Source organism: Salvia splendens, unplaced genomic scaffold (assembly GCF_004379255.2).
Source record: "Salvia splendens isolate huo1 unplaced genomic scaffold, SspV2 ctg637, whole genome shotgun sequence".
NCBI lineage: Eukaryota > Viridiplantae > Streptophyta > Magnoliopsida > Lamiales > Lamiaceae > Salvia > Salvia splendens.
The window spans coordinates 1131-17904 of record NW_024599300.1 but is presented as its reverse complement, the minus strand read 5'-3'; the positions used below and the strand labels follow the sequence as shown (position 1 = coordinate 17904).

General features: G+C 35.3%; 2 protein-coding genes and 1 pseudogene across 2 annotated transcripts; all 3 read left to right on the top strand.

Annotated features, from left to right (window-relative positions):
* The first annotated feature begins 645 nt into the window (after positions 1-645).
* LOC121790843 lies at positions 646-2845 on the top strand. The gene is made up of 7 exons (XM_042188949.1): positions 646-809; positions 997-1079; positions 1341-1462; positions 1860-2024; positions 2256-2325; positions 2404-2605; positions 2693-2845. The coding sequence occupies exons 1-6, from the start codon at positions 666-668 to the stop codon at positions 2603-2605; spliced, it is 786 nt and encodes a 261-aa protein (XP_042044883.1). The 5' UTR covers positions 646-665; the 3' UTR covers positions 2693-2845.
* Positions 2846-5960: 3115 nt separating this feature from the next.
* On the top strand, positions 5961-7669 carry LOC121790840 (annotated as a pseudogene).
* Positions 7670-11208: 3539 nt separating this feature from the next.
* Positions 11209-16362, top strand: LOC121790842 (putative non-heme chloroperoxidase). The gene is made up of 7 exons (XM_042188948.1): positions 11209-11341; positions 11714-11840; positions 13051-13133; positions 13246-13367; positions 14349-14513; positions 15155-15248; positions 15890-16362. Exons 2-7 carry the CDS (start codon positions 11727-11729, stop codon positions 16074-16076), a joined length of 765 nt encoding a protein of 254 aa, XP_042044882.1. The 5' UTR covers positions 11209-11341; positions 11714-11726; the 3' UTR covers positions 16077-16362.
* The last annotated feature ends 412 nt before the right edge of the window (positions 16363-16774 follow it).

Sequence of the window (16774 nt, the reverse complement as noted above, 5' to 3'; positions counted from 1 at the left end):
CGGAGGAAGTACTAGTAAATATGTAATTGGTGGGGACCCATCTGGTCCCTACGTGGCTTCATTATTGTCAATGACAAAAAGAAACATCTCTATTAACAAGAAAATGAGCATGTATATATTTTTTGGGATCGGTTCCTATTTTTCAATGTACTAGTTAGTACATAATTACACCAAAAGTAAAATACAATATCATTATCATTTCAACTCAATATCATTATTGATGAAAAGTTAAAAACCAATAGTATAATTTTCATTTCATCTTATCACTCCTATCATTTTGTTAGAAAATATTACTGTAGTTTATAAAAAAAAGTGTCAAGGAGAGAAAATAAAACAAGAAAGATGAGATAGGCAAAAAAAGAAAAAGAAAATGGATAGTCATCGTTGGGATAGAGAGAGTCTTTAATTAAAAATTATCATGTTGTGGCACAGAAAGAAAGTATGCTATTTTGGCACATTTTTGAGCTAAAAATGAAAAGCTACAAAAAGAAAACTAAAAATTGGCAAAAAAGTGGCGTCATCTTGTAGCACAGCGTTGTGCTGTGCTGTGCTGTGCATTAACTCCATTGCTTGCATGAACATATATAAAGAGAAAGAGAGAGAGACCTTCCTTCTAAATTTCTTCTCCTTTCAAAACCTCTTTAAGTGCTTTGCTTGTTGCTATAATGGATATCACTGCAAATCTTTCTGCAGCTACGCAGCAGAAGCTATCGTTCCCGAACAAGCATGGCGAGAAACTTGTTGGCATACTCCACGACACCGGCTCTCCATACCTTGTAATTCTCTGCCATGGTTGTCGATCCTCAAAGGTACACCGATTGCTTGAATCTTGTATCTTCATTACAACTTTCATGCTAAGTATAGTATAAACAAATATTCCATTGTGCATTTTAGTATTTAAAACCAGTTGGTTCTGTTATTTTCATTGTTTTTGCTGTGACAACTATAATTTGATTTTGTTGATTCAATTCTTATCATGACTACTTTCTTACGCAGAATGACAAAATCTTGGTGAGTATTGCTGCTGCTCTAGAAAAAGAAGGAATCAGTGCTTTTCGTTTGGATTTCTCCGGAAACGGGTATGGTTCTGAGAAAATGATATACTACTATTTAACATTATATTGTGTAGTGAAAAGAATAAACTTGTATGATTGGTTGATCATAACATAGCTATTATATTTATACATATGGCTTTAAGTCTATTGTGTTTTCTTGTTCATGTACATGCTCTCTTGATATGTTAAGTGTAAATTAGTATATGCATTGAACTTGTTATTTGCTAATCATCCACTTCTCTTTTTCATTTCTAGATTTTATGTTTTGAGTTGATTAATTTGCAGGGAAAGTGAAGGTGATCTCCAGTTGGGTAGCTACTCAAAAGAGGTTGAAGACATAAGATCTGCGGTCGAGTATTTCACTGGTTCAAAGCGCTCACCAATTGCAGTTCTTGGTCACAGTAAAGGTATGCTGAGTATTTAGATCTAAATATCTTGTAGAGCATAACGACCCTCGTAAATGTCGAAGATGACCGTGAACTTCCTCTTGTAATCCTATAGATGGATGAGAGAGTCATCTTTGACAGTCATGAGAAACGTATGATTGTGCTGAATTTCTCAATGCTAATTCTATGTTGTCCAAGTTGTTTCATCTGCCAAAATCAAACCAAGTTTATAAAGATTCTCTTAGCATTATTTGAGGATTTGTTTCCTTATTAATCTTTAATCCTAGTTTAGGACAGTATCAACCGTATGCCCCTTTTGAGGCATAATAGTCTTCTTTTGAGATTGTCTTTTCTCGTTATTTCTGTATTTCATTTGCTTAGAATATGTTATTTTTTTAATTCTCGATGATTTTTGCAGGTGGGGATGCCGTCATTCTGTATGCATGCAAGTATCACGATTTACCTGCCATGGTAAATCTTTCTAGTCCTTGTTTTCTCAAAAGCGGAATGGAGGAAGTGTTCGGTAAAGATATCGGGGACAAACTCAAGAAGGATGCATCTGTGGATGCTAAATCCAAGACAGGTTGTTTAGTCTTTCTGGTTGCTATAAATGAGCCTAAATGATGGTTAGTTTGTAAACTTTCATTCATTACAAGTGTTAAAACATGAAAGGATTGACATATTTTTATTTTGAAAGCTCTTAATCACCTTCTGCTGTGATGTTCACATAAAAGAGAACTGATTCCTAGTTTTCATTTCCATTTTGGGATTTCATTAACTATTGTAACATGTGAATTTGAATACCGTCTCGCAGAAGAAAGCGTGGCAGAGGGACTCAATACAGACATGAGCGACACTCTCGTTCCAATTGATGCGAACTGCAGGTAAGCGTGTTGCTAATTTCATGAGAGTACTATTTTACTATTCGGTGACGGTCTCTAACTTGTGAAATGTGAATCAAGGGTGCTGACAGTGCACGGGGATGCTGATGATGTTATCCCGGTTGAGAGAGCAAAAGAGTTCGCCAAGATGGTACGGAACCACCAGCTGATAATCATACCAGGAGCCAATCATGGGTACACTTCACAGCACGAAGAGATGGTCGCAGCTGTTCTGCCTTTCCTCAAGGAATACATGAGCTGCGAAGAAAGCCCCTCCAATTAGGTATGACGATATCTTGATCTTACGTGCTTAAGAAGTTGTTCTTGATTTTTTCTGCTAATCTACCTTAGATTTGGTGCTTGATATTAGGTTGATCATGTGGAGAGTGGAGTGCAGTGACCGATCCAACAGTGCAATGAACAAGTCCTGCTAATGAATAATGCACCATCCTATGTTTATGTTTGCCTGCTTCCATGAAAAGACTTGTGCAAGTTTGAACTTTCTAAATTTCAAGACAAGAGGTTTAAGATGTATGTTTGTGTTTGTTTACAAACTACTGTCAACATTTCCTAATACAAACCTCGTACTTTTCAATTTGTCTTAATATTTTTCTTGTCCAATTATGCATATTCATTGTTTTCGAGATTGGCTCGACACTTGATTACCCGAGTTTGATCTCAGCCCGTGTTTAGCTCGTGTGATACAAGAAAATATTATATTAGGCCTTGAGCTTGAGCTTGAGCTTGACTCGTCTGATGATATTCGAATAAATGGTCTCTCTCTCTCTCTCAACTTCCAAATGATCTTCTAGTCAGTAGTGATGTTTCAAGATTTTGAAAAAATAGAAAACATCATCTCATGTCATACGCATAGCCACGCATCTAATGTCATCAGTTTCTAATCACGGTATGAGAGTACTATTTTGAGACAATAATTATGGGATAACAAATTTTTTTAATCAATATAGAGCAAGGATTATAATCAATATCGAACTAATTTCTAGTGCCGAAGCAACCCTTTATTTGTAGTTTGTTTTAGTTCATTTTAGAACCTGTTAAATAACACGGAGTTCATTTTTATCCGCTTTAGTTTATTTTATACGGAGTCTAAACAATCTTAAAATGAACTCCGTGCTATCTACATAAACTCCTTGTTGGTTCGATAGTTCAGCACTAGGAATTAGTTTTGTATATATTACAACCGGCAAGGAGCAAAGTATAAAAATCACACGTCTCAAGATACTTGCATAATAGATTTAATATAGTAATCTTTTTAATGACAATACTCGCAGAATATTAAAAACGTTTCACGCAATCTTTACAACGGCAAATCAACAATACTTGCAGATATTAGGCTAAATTTCACTAGCAATAACAACTCCACAATACAATTAGCATGTGGCTCACGCAAGCTTCACACAAATAATGCTAGTGGAATATTCTAAAACAAGTGCAAGAAAACAAATATTTATGATAATACTCCCACCGTCCGCGAATATGAGTTTCATTTTTCCATTTTGGTCCGTCTACGAATAGAAATCCCGGTTCATTATTACTATAAATGATAAAGAGACCCCACATTCCACCAACTCATTCCGCTAACCGTAGCAGATCACTTACTCCAAAACACCGATCCATTTCCTACTCCACACTCACAACAAAATAAAATAATCTTATAAACATGAGCAATTTTAATAAGTGATGGTGGGTCCATTTTATTTTGTTGTGAGTGTGGAGTAGGAAATTGATTAGTGTTTTGGAGTAGGTGATCCGCTCTGTCCACTAACATATCATTTAAAACTAATACTACAAGTGAGGTCCATATTCCATTTACTTTCTTCTACCCACTTTTCTTAACATTTATTAAAACCCGTGCCAGAAGGAAATGAGACTCCTATTCACGGATGGAGGGAGTAACTGATTTGATTCCTGTGTGTCCTCGCACTAGAGTGTGTAACTGATTTTGTTTGTGTGGGAACGGAATGAACGATTACATTTTCAGCATCATTGTTTTCATTTTGTGTAACTGATTTTTGTTTGTGTGGGAATGGAATGAACGATTAAATTTTCAGCATCATTGTTTTCATTTTGTGTAACTGATTTTATTTGTGTGGGAACGGAATGAACGATTACATTTTCAGCATCATTGTTTTCATTTTGTGTAACTGATTTTGTTTGTGTGGGAATGGAATGAACGATTAAATTTTCAGCATCATTGTTTTCATTTTGTGTAACTGATTTTGTTTGTGTGGGAACAGAATGAACGATTAAATTTCCAGCATCATTGTTTTCATTTTTTTTAGTGCTTTCATACTTACGTGTATATAAATTTTGACAACTCATATTCACAGAAAAAGCAGTGGAAATTAAATTGCAATTTCCGATTAGTATTTTTTAATATTATAAGCACGGAACATAGATAGCTAGTAATTTAGTAGTACTACTTACTAGAGTATGATTTAAATTTGTGTACACATGCAAATTTTTTAAAATTGATGCATGAATATTTCGTTGTAGATTACACAAATATTTTAAAACGACTCTCTATACATAATAAAATATTTAGGTTTACATCTATTTCGAAAAGACAATTAGCACACAAATAGTTTCAAAATGACTATTCATAATAAAATATTCTGGTTTCCATAATACATCGTCTTTTCAAATGCATTAATATCAATAAAATTTGCAGGCAACATAATTTTATTTACAAAACAATATTACTAATAGTATTATTTAAAGAGGGTTATATATATATATATATATATATATATATATATATATGGATAATAGTCGGTTAAATTATGAAATTTGGTCAAATTTTGGTCAGTCGGAATATTAAATTAAGATTTTTCATTTTGTCGCCTCATTTATTCCATTCGTGAATAAATCATGTTATTTCAAAAGACGCCATTACATGCATGAATGGGAAAAGTTGAAATTTAGTGATTTAATATTTTAATTTCAAAGATTATTGAATTGATTAGGATTTGATAACTTTGATGATAGAGTCATATAGATAAGTACTAATCATGTCGTATATTTGTAGCACAACATGGTGCTGTGCTGTGCATTAACTCCATTCAGAATCTTTCAAAACTTGCTAAGTGATTGCGTCATTTCTTGAAGATATTTAATGCGAAAGAGAGTATGTTCCTTCTACAGTTTTTGGTTTTTTCCCTTTCTCTTAATCATAGTATTTCTTTGCTGATTGCGACAATGGATATGAACTGCACAATTACGCAGCAGAAGCTATTGATTCGCAACAAGCATGGCGAGAAACTCGTTGGCATATTGCACGATACTGGCTCTCCTCAGCTCGTTCTTCTCTGCCATGGTTTTCGATCCTCGAAGGTACACCAACTGCTTCAACCTTTGATTTTCATTCACTACTAATTGCAACTTTCAAGATATGTAGTAACAACAATTAATGCATTTATTCAGTTTTAGTATTTGAACCTCTAATTCTCTCATTTGCATTCACTTCTGTTGTGGAAGCTATAATTTGATTATTTGTAATACTTCAATTCATATCATAGCATGCTCACTTTCTAATGCAGAACGACGAGATCTTGGTGAGTATCGGTGCTGCTTTAGAAAAAGAAGGAATCAGTGCTTTTCGCTTGGATTTCTCCGGAATGGGTATGTATGATTCTCACAAACTGATATATTGAACAGTATTTTGTGTAGTGAAAAGGATAAATTTAATTATTGTTTGACTACAATCATTCTCCTTTCTTCTTGATACTATGTTTTAGTGTAAATTAGTAAATGCATTTGAGTTGTTATGTGATTTTGTGTTTCATTTATAGATTTCATGTTTAGAGTTGATTAATTTGCAGGGAAAGTGAAGGTACTTTCCAGTTTGGTAACTACTCAAAGGAGGTTGAAGACATAAGATCTGTGGTTGAGTACTTTGTTGGATCAAACCGCTCTCCAATTGCAATTGTTGGTCACAGTAAAGGTATGCCCAGTATTTATATCCAAATATATTCTAATGCTTACACTTTTTCCATGTTTGATAATTTGTGTCCTTGTTTATCTTTATAAGTGATTTACTTTCTAGTTTTAGAGCAACAATAGTTTCTCTTCGAAGTGCTAGGCTAGATATATATATCTAAGAAAGTAAAGAATTTAGGACGGTATCAACCCTAGACCTCTTCGGAGGATGTTCTTCATTTGAGATTAAATTCCAGATATTCTCTTCTGTTTTCCTCTGGTCTTGTATTTTTGTGTTCAAACTGCCTTTACTCCACATCATAGCTCTTCTTAGCATTACTTTTATGTCTTGTTTTTCTGCTTCGCAGGCGGGGATGGTGTCATTCTGTATGCGTCCAAATATCACGATATACCTGCCGTAGTGAATCTTTCCAATCCTATTGATCTGAGAAGAGGAATGGAGGAGCGGTTTGGTGAAGATATCTTCGACAGACTCAAGAAGGATGGATATGTGGATGTTGAATCGAAGACGGGTAATTGTTTAGGCTTTCTGGTTGCATATAAATGTCACAAGTGTAGATGCTATAAATGAGTCGAAATGACATGGTTGGCTTGTATCATCTCGTACCACGCCTGGTACAGATGAACACAGAAACGGCATGGTGTCTTCTAGCCTTCCTATTAGCAGAGTTCACATAAAACAGAGAAAACTAAATATAATCCTTTTAACAGATGATTTTGTGTACCGTCTCACTCAAGAAAGCATGATGGAGCGACTCAAATACAGACATGTGTGAAGCCTGCCTTTCAATTGATGCCAACTGTAGGTAAGCAAGCATGATGCTAAATTCATCTATATTGTAACAAAATACTGAAATGGCTCTAATTTGTGAAATGTGAATCAAGGGTGCTGACAGTGCACGGGACAGCCGATGAGGTTATCCCGGTTGGAGATGCATACGAGTTCCCCAAGGTGATACGAAACCACCAGCTGATAATCATACCGGGAGCCAATCACGGATTCTCTTCACATCAAGAAGAGATGGTCTCAGCTGTTCTGCCTTTCCTTAAGGAATGCATGAGCCGCGCCTCCACTCAGGTATGTCGATTTCTTGATCTTACGTGCTTCAAACACTGTTCTTGATTTTTATTGCTAATTTACCTTATATTTGGTGCTTGATATTAGGTTGATCATGTGGAGGGTGGAGTGAGTGCAATGACTGATTGAAAAGTGCAATGATCAAATCCTGCTAAATAATAATACACCATCCTTTGTTCTTGTGAAAACATTTGTGCAAGTTTGAACTTTATAAATTTCAAGACAAGAGGTTTAAGATGTATGTTTGTGGTTGTTTACAAACTACAACATTTCCCAATCCAAATCTCTGCTTTTCGATTTGTTGGTTTGAGTTTGATCACTTGAGGTTCTATATTGATGTTCGAGGCTTGATCGCCACTTATTTACCCGAGCTTAATCTTTGTTTGAGCTCAGCTCGTATGATACTCGATAACATTGTCTTTGAATTGAGCTCGAGCTCGACTTCTCTGATATTCGTGTATATGGTGTTCGAGCTCGAGCTTTCTAATAGCTTGTGAAAGGCTCGAAAAATATTCAAAATGTCCTCTTGATCACATTTTACTCGAACTCAATTGAAGGTTTGATCCGAGACTCATGTATGAGCTCGATTGAATGAAGGTTCGGGGACTAGCGCAATTAAAAAGCTCACGAACATGTTCGTGAACAAACGAATTTGAACATATTCGCGAGTCTAGTGATCTGAGCACCGTCAGGCTCGAGCTTGGCTCTAGTAATCTTCAAGCTCAAACTGGGCTTGTTCACTTTCAAATCAAACTTTAAAGAGCTGTTTTCAGGGGAGCCAATTCATTTACAACCTAATTAAAGAGTTAGTTAAATTTCACTTCAAATAAAGAAGAAAATCGATTTAGTGGAATTGAATATTTGAGTTTTTAGAATATTATTTATATTTTATAGTAATTTAAATAATATACGGGTATTAAATACTAGTATATTTTATTCATATTATATTATATTATATTTCACAATAAATTTTATAATTTAAAAATATATAAAATATTTTATATATTATTATATTTAGATTTTACGGTATATACCAAATTTCGGTATGCCGCGGTATATAAAAATTCATACATTTACCTTACCGAAATATTTTAGTAAGGTATCATACCGTACCGAAAATCACGGTATACCGAAAATTCGATATTTTCGGTATTTCTTCGGTACGATAAGGCCGGTATTTCGGCATTTCGGTATTTTTCCCCAGCCCTAATTCGTACACCGAAATATGTAGAAATTACACCATGAATTGACATATAGAATAATTTTGGTATTATCGAATTGTGATGAAGAAAATATATGGATTGTTTGTAACTTTTTTTTTGTTAGTATTATTTTTACAACAAAATACTTGAGAATAAATGAATTGTATAGTGATCATAACATTGTCTAATTATTAATAGTATTGCAAACACTGAATATAAATAGTGAATATTTGTCTATGATTTAATTTTCTGTATTAGAGCATACTCATATTTTGAATGTGGATATTGAAATTCTATATTCACGATTTTTCTCTGATACCAAATACACGGTCTCCATTCAACAAAGTTATTCAAGTAGTAGTATGACTTAAAATTTTAGTAACATACCTGCTGTGGTGAATCTTTCTAGTCCTGATCTTGTAAGAGGAATGGAGGACCGGTTTGGTAAAGATATCTGGAAAAGACTCACCAAGGATGGATATGTGGATGTTATATCCAAGACAGGTAATTGTTTAGTCTTTCTAGTTGCATATAAATGTCATAATTTTAGATGTTACTATTAATGAACTAAATGAAATGGTTGGTTTGTGACCTTTATATTGCTAGAGTTTAAATAATGAAAGGATTGACCTATTCGATTTTGAAAGTTTTGATCACCTTCTGTTGAGATGTAATAGACGAAAATCTTTTCAAGGATCGCATTGTAAATCATCGTTTGGTACTAATTCTGGTATAGATGAACATAGAAATTACACGGTATCTTCTGTTGGAGGTGTATATCTGCATTCGATGAACTGAAATTTAATCTTTTACAGACATGCGTGAAGCCTGCCGTTCAATTGATGCGAACTACAGGTAAGCATTATGCTAATTTATTCTTCAAATGAAGAAACAGTCTTTGGTTAATGGTGACAAAGTATAGCAATGGCTCTAACTTGTGAAATTTGAATCAAGGGTGCTGACAGTGCACGGGACAAATGATGAGGTTATCCCGGTTGGAGATGCATATGAGTTCGCCAAGATGATACGAAGCCACCAGCTGAAAATCATACAAGGGGCCAATCATGGATACACTTCACATCAAGAAGAGATGGACTCAGCTGTTCTGGCTTTCCTCAAGGAATGCATGAGCCGCACCTCCACTCAGGTATGTCGATCTCTTGATCTTACGTGCTTCAAAAGTTGTTCTTGGTTTTTTCTGCTAATCTTAACTTATATTTGGTGCTTGCTATTAGGTCTCATCATGTGGAGGGTGCAGGGATCATTCAGAAGTATTGTGATCAGTGTCTCGGTGATCACATCCAGAAAAGACTCATGCAACTTTGAACATTTTAAATTTCAAGAAAATATGATTATGATGTATGTTTGTGGTTGTTTACAAACTACTATGTTCACAACTATTTCCTAATCCAAACATCTGATTTTCTATTTGTCTTAAATATTTTCTTACCCAATGAAGCCATTTACTGTTTATTGTTTTTGACTTAACAATATTACAGTGGTGAAGTATTTTTTTTTCTTTATACGTGTATTTATCAATAACATTATGCAACCAGTTTAGTAAGAATGACGTTCATCTATTCTTGCTGACATTGACTAGTTGGATATTCGTATAAATGGCGTTCAGCTTGTGAAATACAATAAAAATTGAAAGTTTGATTGAAGGCTGGTGTACACAAGTTATATTGAAGGTTTACAAAGAAGCTCAGGATGATCATGAGGAAATTCCGCGAATGTACGTCATGGGAGATGATATCCGCCATTTGTACTCGGAAAAAAAAAACATTTCCAGTGATGGGAAAGACGCGTGAGCCTCTCGCGTGTTTGCCTTGAATAAACACGCATGCCGCTCTCGCGTCTTTGATAAACACGCATGACGCTCTCGCGTCTTTGATTAAACACGTGTGACGCTCTCGCGTGTTTGCCTTGGATAAACACGCGAGGTCGATCTCGGCCGTCGGAGCGTGGAAATCGTCGAAATCGGCAACTCGGAGGAGATTCTTCGACGGCTCCGATTGGTGGATCGCGACGCCGGGCTTCGATCGGGTGAAATGCAGCTTGGCGAGGTAGGGATCGGAGGTGAGATCGAGCCACTGCTTACAGACGGATTTGCACTGGACGAGGGATTTCGCGGGGAGGCGGGAGAGGATCTCAATGATGAGGTGCGACGGGAGGCTCGTGAGGAATCGCGGCGGTTGGAGGCGGATTTCGAGGGAGAGACGATGAATGCCATTGTTGATTGAAACACGCAAGAGGCTATCGCGTGTTTGGTTAAAACACGCGAGAGGCTCACGCGTCTTTCCTATCACTGGAAATGTTTTTTTTCCGGGTACAGATGGCGGATATCATCTCTCATGACGTACATTCGTGGAATTTAGCCGGATGATCATGTTATTAAACAAACAAATCCAAATATTGAAGGTTCGCCAGGGCAATGGAGGAGCAAGCACCATCATTCTCAAATGCGGCTTGAGCTTGGCTCGTTTACCGGCTCTGACTGAGTTATTTTGAGCCTCTTAACTCTTGTTCCTTCACTCGCAACTTAATTACAGAGTTGATTAAATTTCATTTTCAAAAGGAGAAAAATCGATCTAATTAATACATTAAGATTCCTAATTTGTTTCAAATTATTATTAGTATGTAGTACTAACATTCTTTTAATCGAATAATAATAATTGTAATTGAAAATGTTGAGCAACTGACAATTCAAGGACTGCTCTCGATTCTCATCTTTTAAACTGCGTTCAACTCTGAGATTTCGTCGCAGCTCAATACTCTGGTAAGATATACTATTTGAATCCCCAATCAAGTAGGAAAAAACCTGATTGGTTTGGTGGAATCATGGCTGTTGAATGTGATCGAATGAGAGAGAGGATTTCCTTTCTGGAGTAATTATATCTATTCTTCTTTTCTTATGTATGTAACTGGTTTTTGAGTAGTCGGAAGGTTGTTTTTCGCATATTTCTACTACTATAGCCGTTGATCTCACGATGGGGTATTTAGGTGCCCTAAATTTACAACTGATGAATTGATCGATTTTGAATTTGTTTGATCATTTTATCCTTTATATGCTCGATCGTGACTGTTCTGTTACACAAAGTAAACGCAAAAACCTTAATTTTTTCTGCTGGATGATTCATATCTATTGCAGTTTTTCAGCAGCTATGCAGCAGAAAGTAACGATACCGAACAAGCATGGTAAAAAACTTGTTGGCTTATTGCATGACACGGGATCACCACAACTAGTTGTTCTCTGCCATGGTTTTAGGTCCACAAAGGTAGACCACTTTCTTGAGCTTTTAGTGATTGAATTAATAGAATTTAAGATTTTCATACAGATCTACTTTCAAGTTTTAAGCCACATGAACAAGATTTCACCTTCCTCCTTGCATAAAGAAAAATTATGAGATTTTCTATTAGAGATAAGTTCGAGATGCAAGCTAGTGATGTAACCATTGCATGTGAATTAATATTTCATTAAATATCATGAGCTTTTTGTGTCTGCTTACATTAAACTTGCTACTGTATCATATCTATGGTGTTTCTGGAATAAATGGTGCATAAATTTGGTAAGATTTCTCTTGGTTGAGACCCCAGACATCTGAATGGATTTGGATATTTTAAGTGCAGTATGATGTTAAGATGGTTTTTGGTGGGAGATGCTTTATTATGCTTTTATTTTTGTATTTGGACTTTTAGATGTATGGGCGTAAACCTTTGGTTGGTGTATGTCTCTATTCACTGATCTCCAGTTCTTTTAACTCATTTTTCATTCAACTTGCTGGGATCTGAGGTCTAATCTCTCTCTTCCTCCTCCTCCTCCTCCTCATCTTCTCTCTCTCCCTCTCTCTCTCTCTGTCTATCTATCTTCTTCTTCTCTCTGAAAAGAAGGTTGAATTGCGACGCAGATAAACTTTCGTGGATATTTTGATTGCTGCAAGTGCCAAAAGAAGTCATATAGGATCTATATGTATGGAATGGATATTTGCTTACTCAAGTACATGATGCCTGCATTGGCCTTTTGTAACTACTAGGTCTCAATTCTTTTGAGTAAATGAACATTTCAAATCCTGATTGATTTACTTCACATTTCGATTTCTCAATTTGAAGAATCTTAACCTGTAGCAACTAGCAGAAGATTAACATCTAGCATCCAGGTCTAAGATGATTAGTTTTGATATGTCTTAACTAACGACTGACTGGACCGGTATATCCATCTCTAAGTAAAAGATACTCCTATATTGGGTGCACTGAAGACAAGAATAATCTTCTCCACTGGTTATAAGGCATACGGTGGGGTCATACTTTACTTTCAGAGGCTCATGAAATATAGTAGGGTCATGCATTAGAACCTCATGAAACATAACCCCATCCTGCATTTAGAATTTTCATACGAGTATGTGTATTAGAAGTCTGGGAAATCTCAGTGTAGCAGCTACAATCAGATCATCTTTAATAATTCAACTCAAATCATGCTTCCTTTTGTAGGAATACAAAATAATGGTCAATCTTGCTGGTGCTTTAGAAAAAGAAGGAATCAGTGCTTTTCGCTTTGATTTCTCTGGAAATGGGTATGGTTTTAGAACATGATATGTTATCAGCTATTTTATTTGTTATTTGCTAACCACTTGAATTTGATTTTTCTTTTCATTTCTGGATTTCATGTGCTTACTTGATTTGCAGGGAGAGTGAAGGTTCATTTCAGTTCGGTAACTACTTTGATGAGGTTGATGACTTGAGATCTGTGGTTGATTACTTTGCTGGGTCAAACCGCTCAACCATTGCAGTGCTTGGTCACAGTAAAGGTATACCGAGTATCTAGATCCAAATATCTTAGAATGCTTAAACGACGATCATAAAAGTTGAAGATAACCAAGAACTTCCACTCACTCAATCCTAGAGATGAGAGTGGATAAGATTCAGCTAAACCTTTTCCTCCCAAATGATATCAATTTTGGTGTAACACGTGCATCCGGTGTCTGAATTTAGTATCCAGTCACATATTCTGATCATTTTTATAATTATTTCTACCATGTAATTCATGATTATTTACTTCTGGCTATTAATGACATAAAGTTTACTCATTCATTTGATAGAAAGAGAAAGAGAGGAGGAAGAGTGTCTGTTTGCAAGTTTTATTGTGTTTTGATGTCTCCAGATACACAAAGAACAAATCTTCTACAGTGAATGTGTGAATTTTATGCTAGTAGAGTCACATTTCTCTTCCTGTGCTTGTAATTGTAATTTTAATCAAATCAAATAAAGTTAACCGCTAACTCTACCCTACAGTGGAAGCTACTAATCTCGGTAGTATCTTAGACTATCTTGAGAACCTCTGAAATAATAACACTTAATTTACCTTGAGGATAGAGTCTGTGGATAGTACTTTCTGTTGGTATGTTCTTTATGCTTTAAAGTTTAAACAACCTGGAACCACCAGAATCTTGATACCATTTTCTAGAAAGTAGATATCATTATGTAATTGAGCAATTAATTGGTTTTTGGGATGGCCTCCTGTCCTCTTTTCAATAGTCTACTAATTCTTGCTGTTTCTTCTTTTTTGAAAAAACATAAATAAAAAAAAATCTTTGTATAGTTGTGTGGGCAGTGTTGTCTTTATATCCTGTTGTAATGCCAGTTAAACTGAAATAACCATTTAGTCACTTTGTCAACCCAGTATAATAGTATTGGCTATCTAAATGTTTCATTGACTTAGATCTTCTTAATAATTTTGCTTAGATTCATATGCCATATTTTTTCATGGACTATTTTTTTCCACTTTGAAGGAGGGGATGTTGTCCTTCTGTATGCATCAAAATATCATGATGTACCTGCTGTGGTAAACCTTTCTGGTCGTTATGATCTCAAAAGAGGAATTGAGGAACGGTTTGGTAATGATTTCATGGAAAGACTCAAGAAGGACGGATACATAGATGTTAAAACCACAAAAGGTAATTGTTTGGTTTTGCTTGTCTCTGAAACAATAAGGTATTTTTTGGTTTGTTACTGAATGAACCCTAGGTCTGGGCTGGAGTTTCTATCACTCATGAGTGATCTGAAAGTTTCTTTGATGAATTTTACTTTTCTTTCAAACCTTCTTGATATCCTGAATTGAAGAATAGGTCCCTTATAAGGTGGATTGTTAGCCTCCCCTCTTCTCTTTTTTTCTAAACTTGATAGGTTTTAACTGTAATTATCATTTCACATATGCTTCTATGCAGCTTCTTTAACATCTCATTCATCAACTTCACTTGGAGATAAATGCTTCTGAAAGCTTCTTTCTGTATGATATGCATATTAATGCATTTGATGAATGTTTCCGGAAGGAAGGGTCATACAGGAACATAAATGTATCATGGTTCTTTTCTAACCTTTATATTATTAGAGTTTACTTAATGGAAAACTGGTTCTCCTTTATTATTTTAAAAGCTACTACGGTTTTATACGTATGTACATCTGCATTAGGTGAATGATCTTGAAGGAAAATGGAATGTTAAATGCACAACTTACTACCTTTATTTTTCTTTTTCATTTTGGATACTAGCGCATGCAATGTAGTTTTCAGTAAATAAAGCCTAACATTTGTTAATAGGAGAAGTTGAATACCGAGTCACTGAAGAAAGCATGAAGGAGCGACTTAATACAAACATGCATGAAGCATGCCCTTTAATTGATCCGAACTGCAGGTCAGTTTAATGTTAATTTATTCTATTTTACAATAGTTTCTTATTTTACCTTCTTTGCGGACTGTGAAAGAAAGTGCCTCCATGCTCAACTCGCAAGATTAACATCGCTCTTTCCTAAGCACTCAAATCACAAACTTAATGGCCAAATGTGCAGTAGTAATTTCTGAATACTATTCTCATTCCTTTCTCGTCGGAATTTTAAAAGTCCATTCTGGAAAGTGTGTAAAAGATGTTTCTTATGAGAACTTTTTCTCAAGAATCTTAACCCTTTGTTTTCTTTATCCTACTGTTTATTATTTTAGGCAATACATGCATGCGTGTACCAGAGACAATGGCTCCATCAGGAATCAAGCTAGATGTATTATTTTCTTCATCTAAAATAAATGTGCCCCAGCACTAGTTATAAAGATGTTAAAAATCTATAAATTTGAAGCGAGACTTGTGTATTAGAGCAAATGTACTATAGAGTCAACTTGAACAAAAGAAGAAACATGGGCATTCATAAAGTTGACATTTTGTCATGAAGGTCTTTTCTTGAAGGACTTACTTTTAGTGTGTGTGCTTGATTTCTAGTTTACCCATCAGTAATGATCAAAATATTAGCAGAAGTTACCTAACTTATGAAAATGTGTATTGTTAAGGTTGCTGACAGTCCATGGATCAGCTGATGAGATTATCCCACTGGAAGATGCGAAAGAGTTCGCCAAGATCTTGCCCAACCACGAGCTAAAAATCGTAGAAGGAGCCAATCATGGATACTCTTCACATCAAGATGAATTGGTCTCAGTTGTCTTGCCTTTCCTAAAGGAAATGTGCGCAAAGCGATGAATACATGCCTCCCAGTTAAGTTGGTCGATTTCCTCAACTTGAATATCTGTTAAACCGTTACCGATTATTATGCGAATCAACTCATCATTTGTGCTTAAAACATTGGCTTATCATTTGGAAGGTGTTTTATGATAGCTAATAAGTACTACTACACCACTATTAGGTGAGTAATGACTTCCAAAAATTCAAGTACAACTTGGAATTTGTAATTTAAAAAATGGATGAGATTGAGACGTGCGTTGTGGTTATCTTTTGAAGATAGCAGAATTCATGGTTAGCAGAGAAATGATGCATTTTCCTCTCATTTGTGAATTTATTATTGTCAAGAAAGGTTACCAAGGGTGGCGGCGGTTTAGGCCATCCACAACTTAACTTCAAATTCTTAGTTACATCTTTACTATTCACTTGCCATATTACCATCTCGCGTTTAGTGTAAACACCAACAATTCAACCAAAATTTTTTAATCACAACTCTATTTTTTAATTCATCATTATTTTACATATTTATTTGAATTGTGATTTTTAAAATTTTTAAAAAAATGCACAGCTAAAAAAGTTTAATCACAACTCTGTTTGCTTTGTAGTGTTGCACAGTTTAGAATAAATATGGCTGAATATATAGTTTAAAAAAATATATCAAGGGTGTAATTCAATTGTTGAATACAGATATTTTACTCTAATCGGTAGCTTACGGCCAA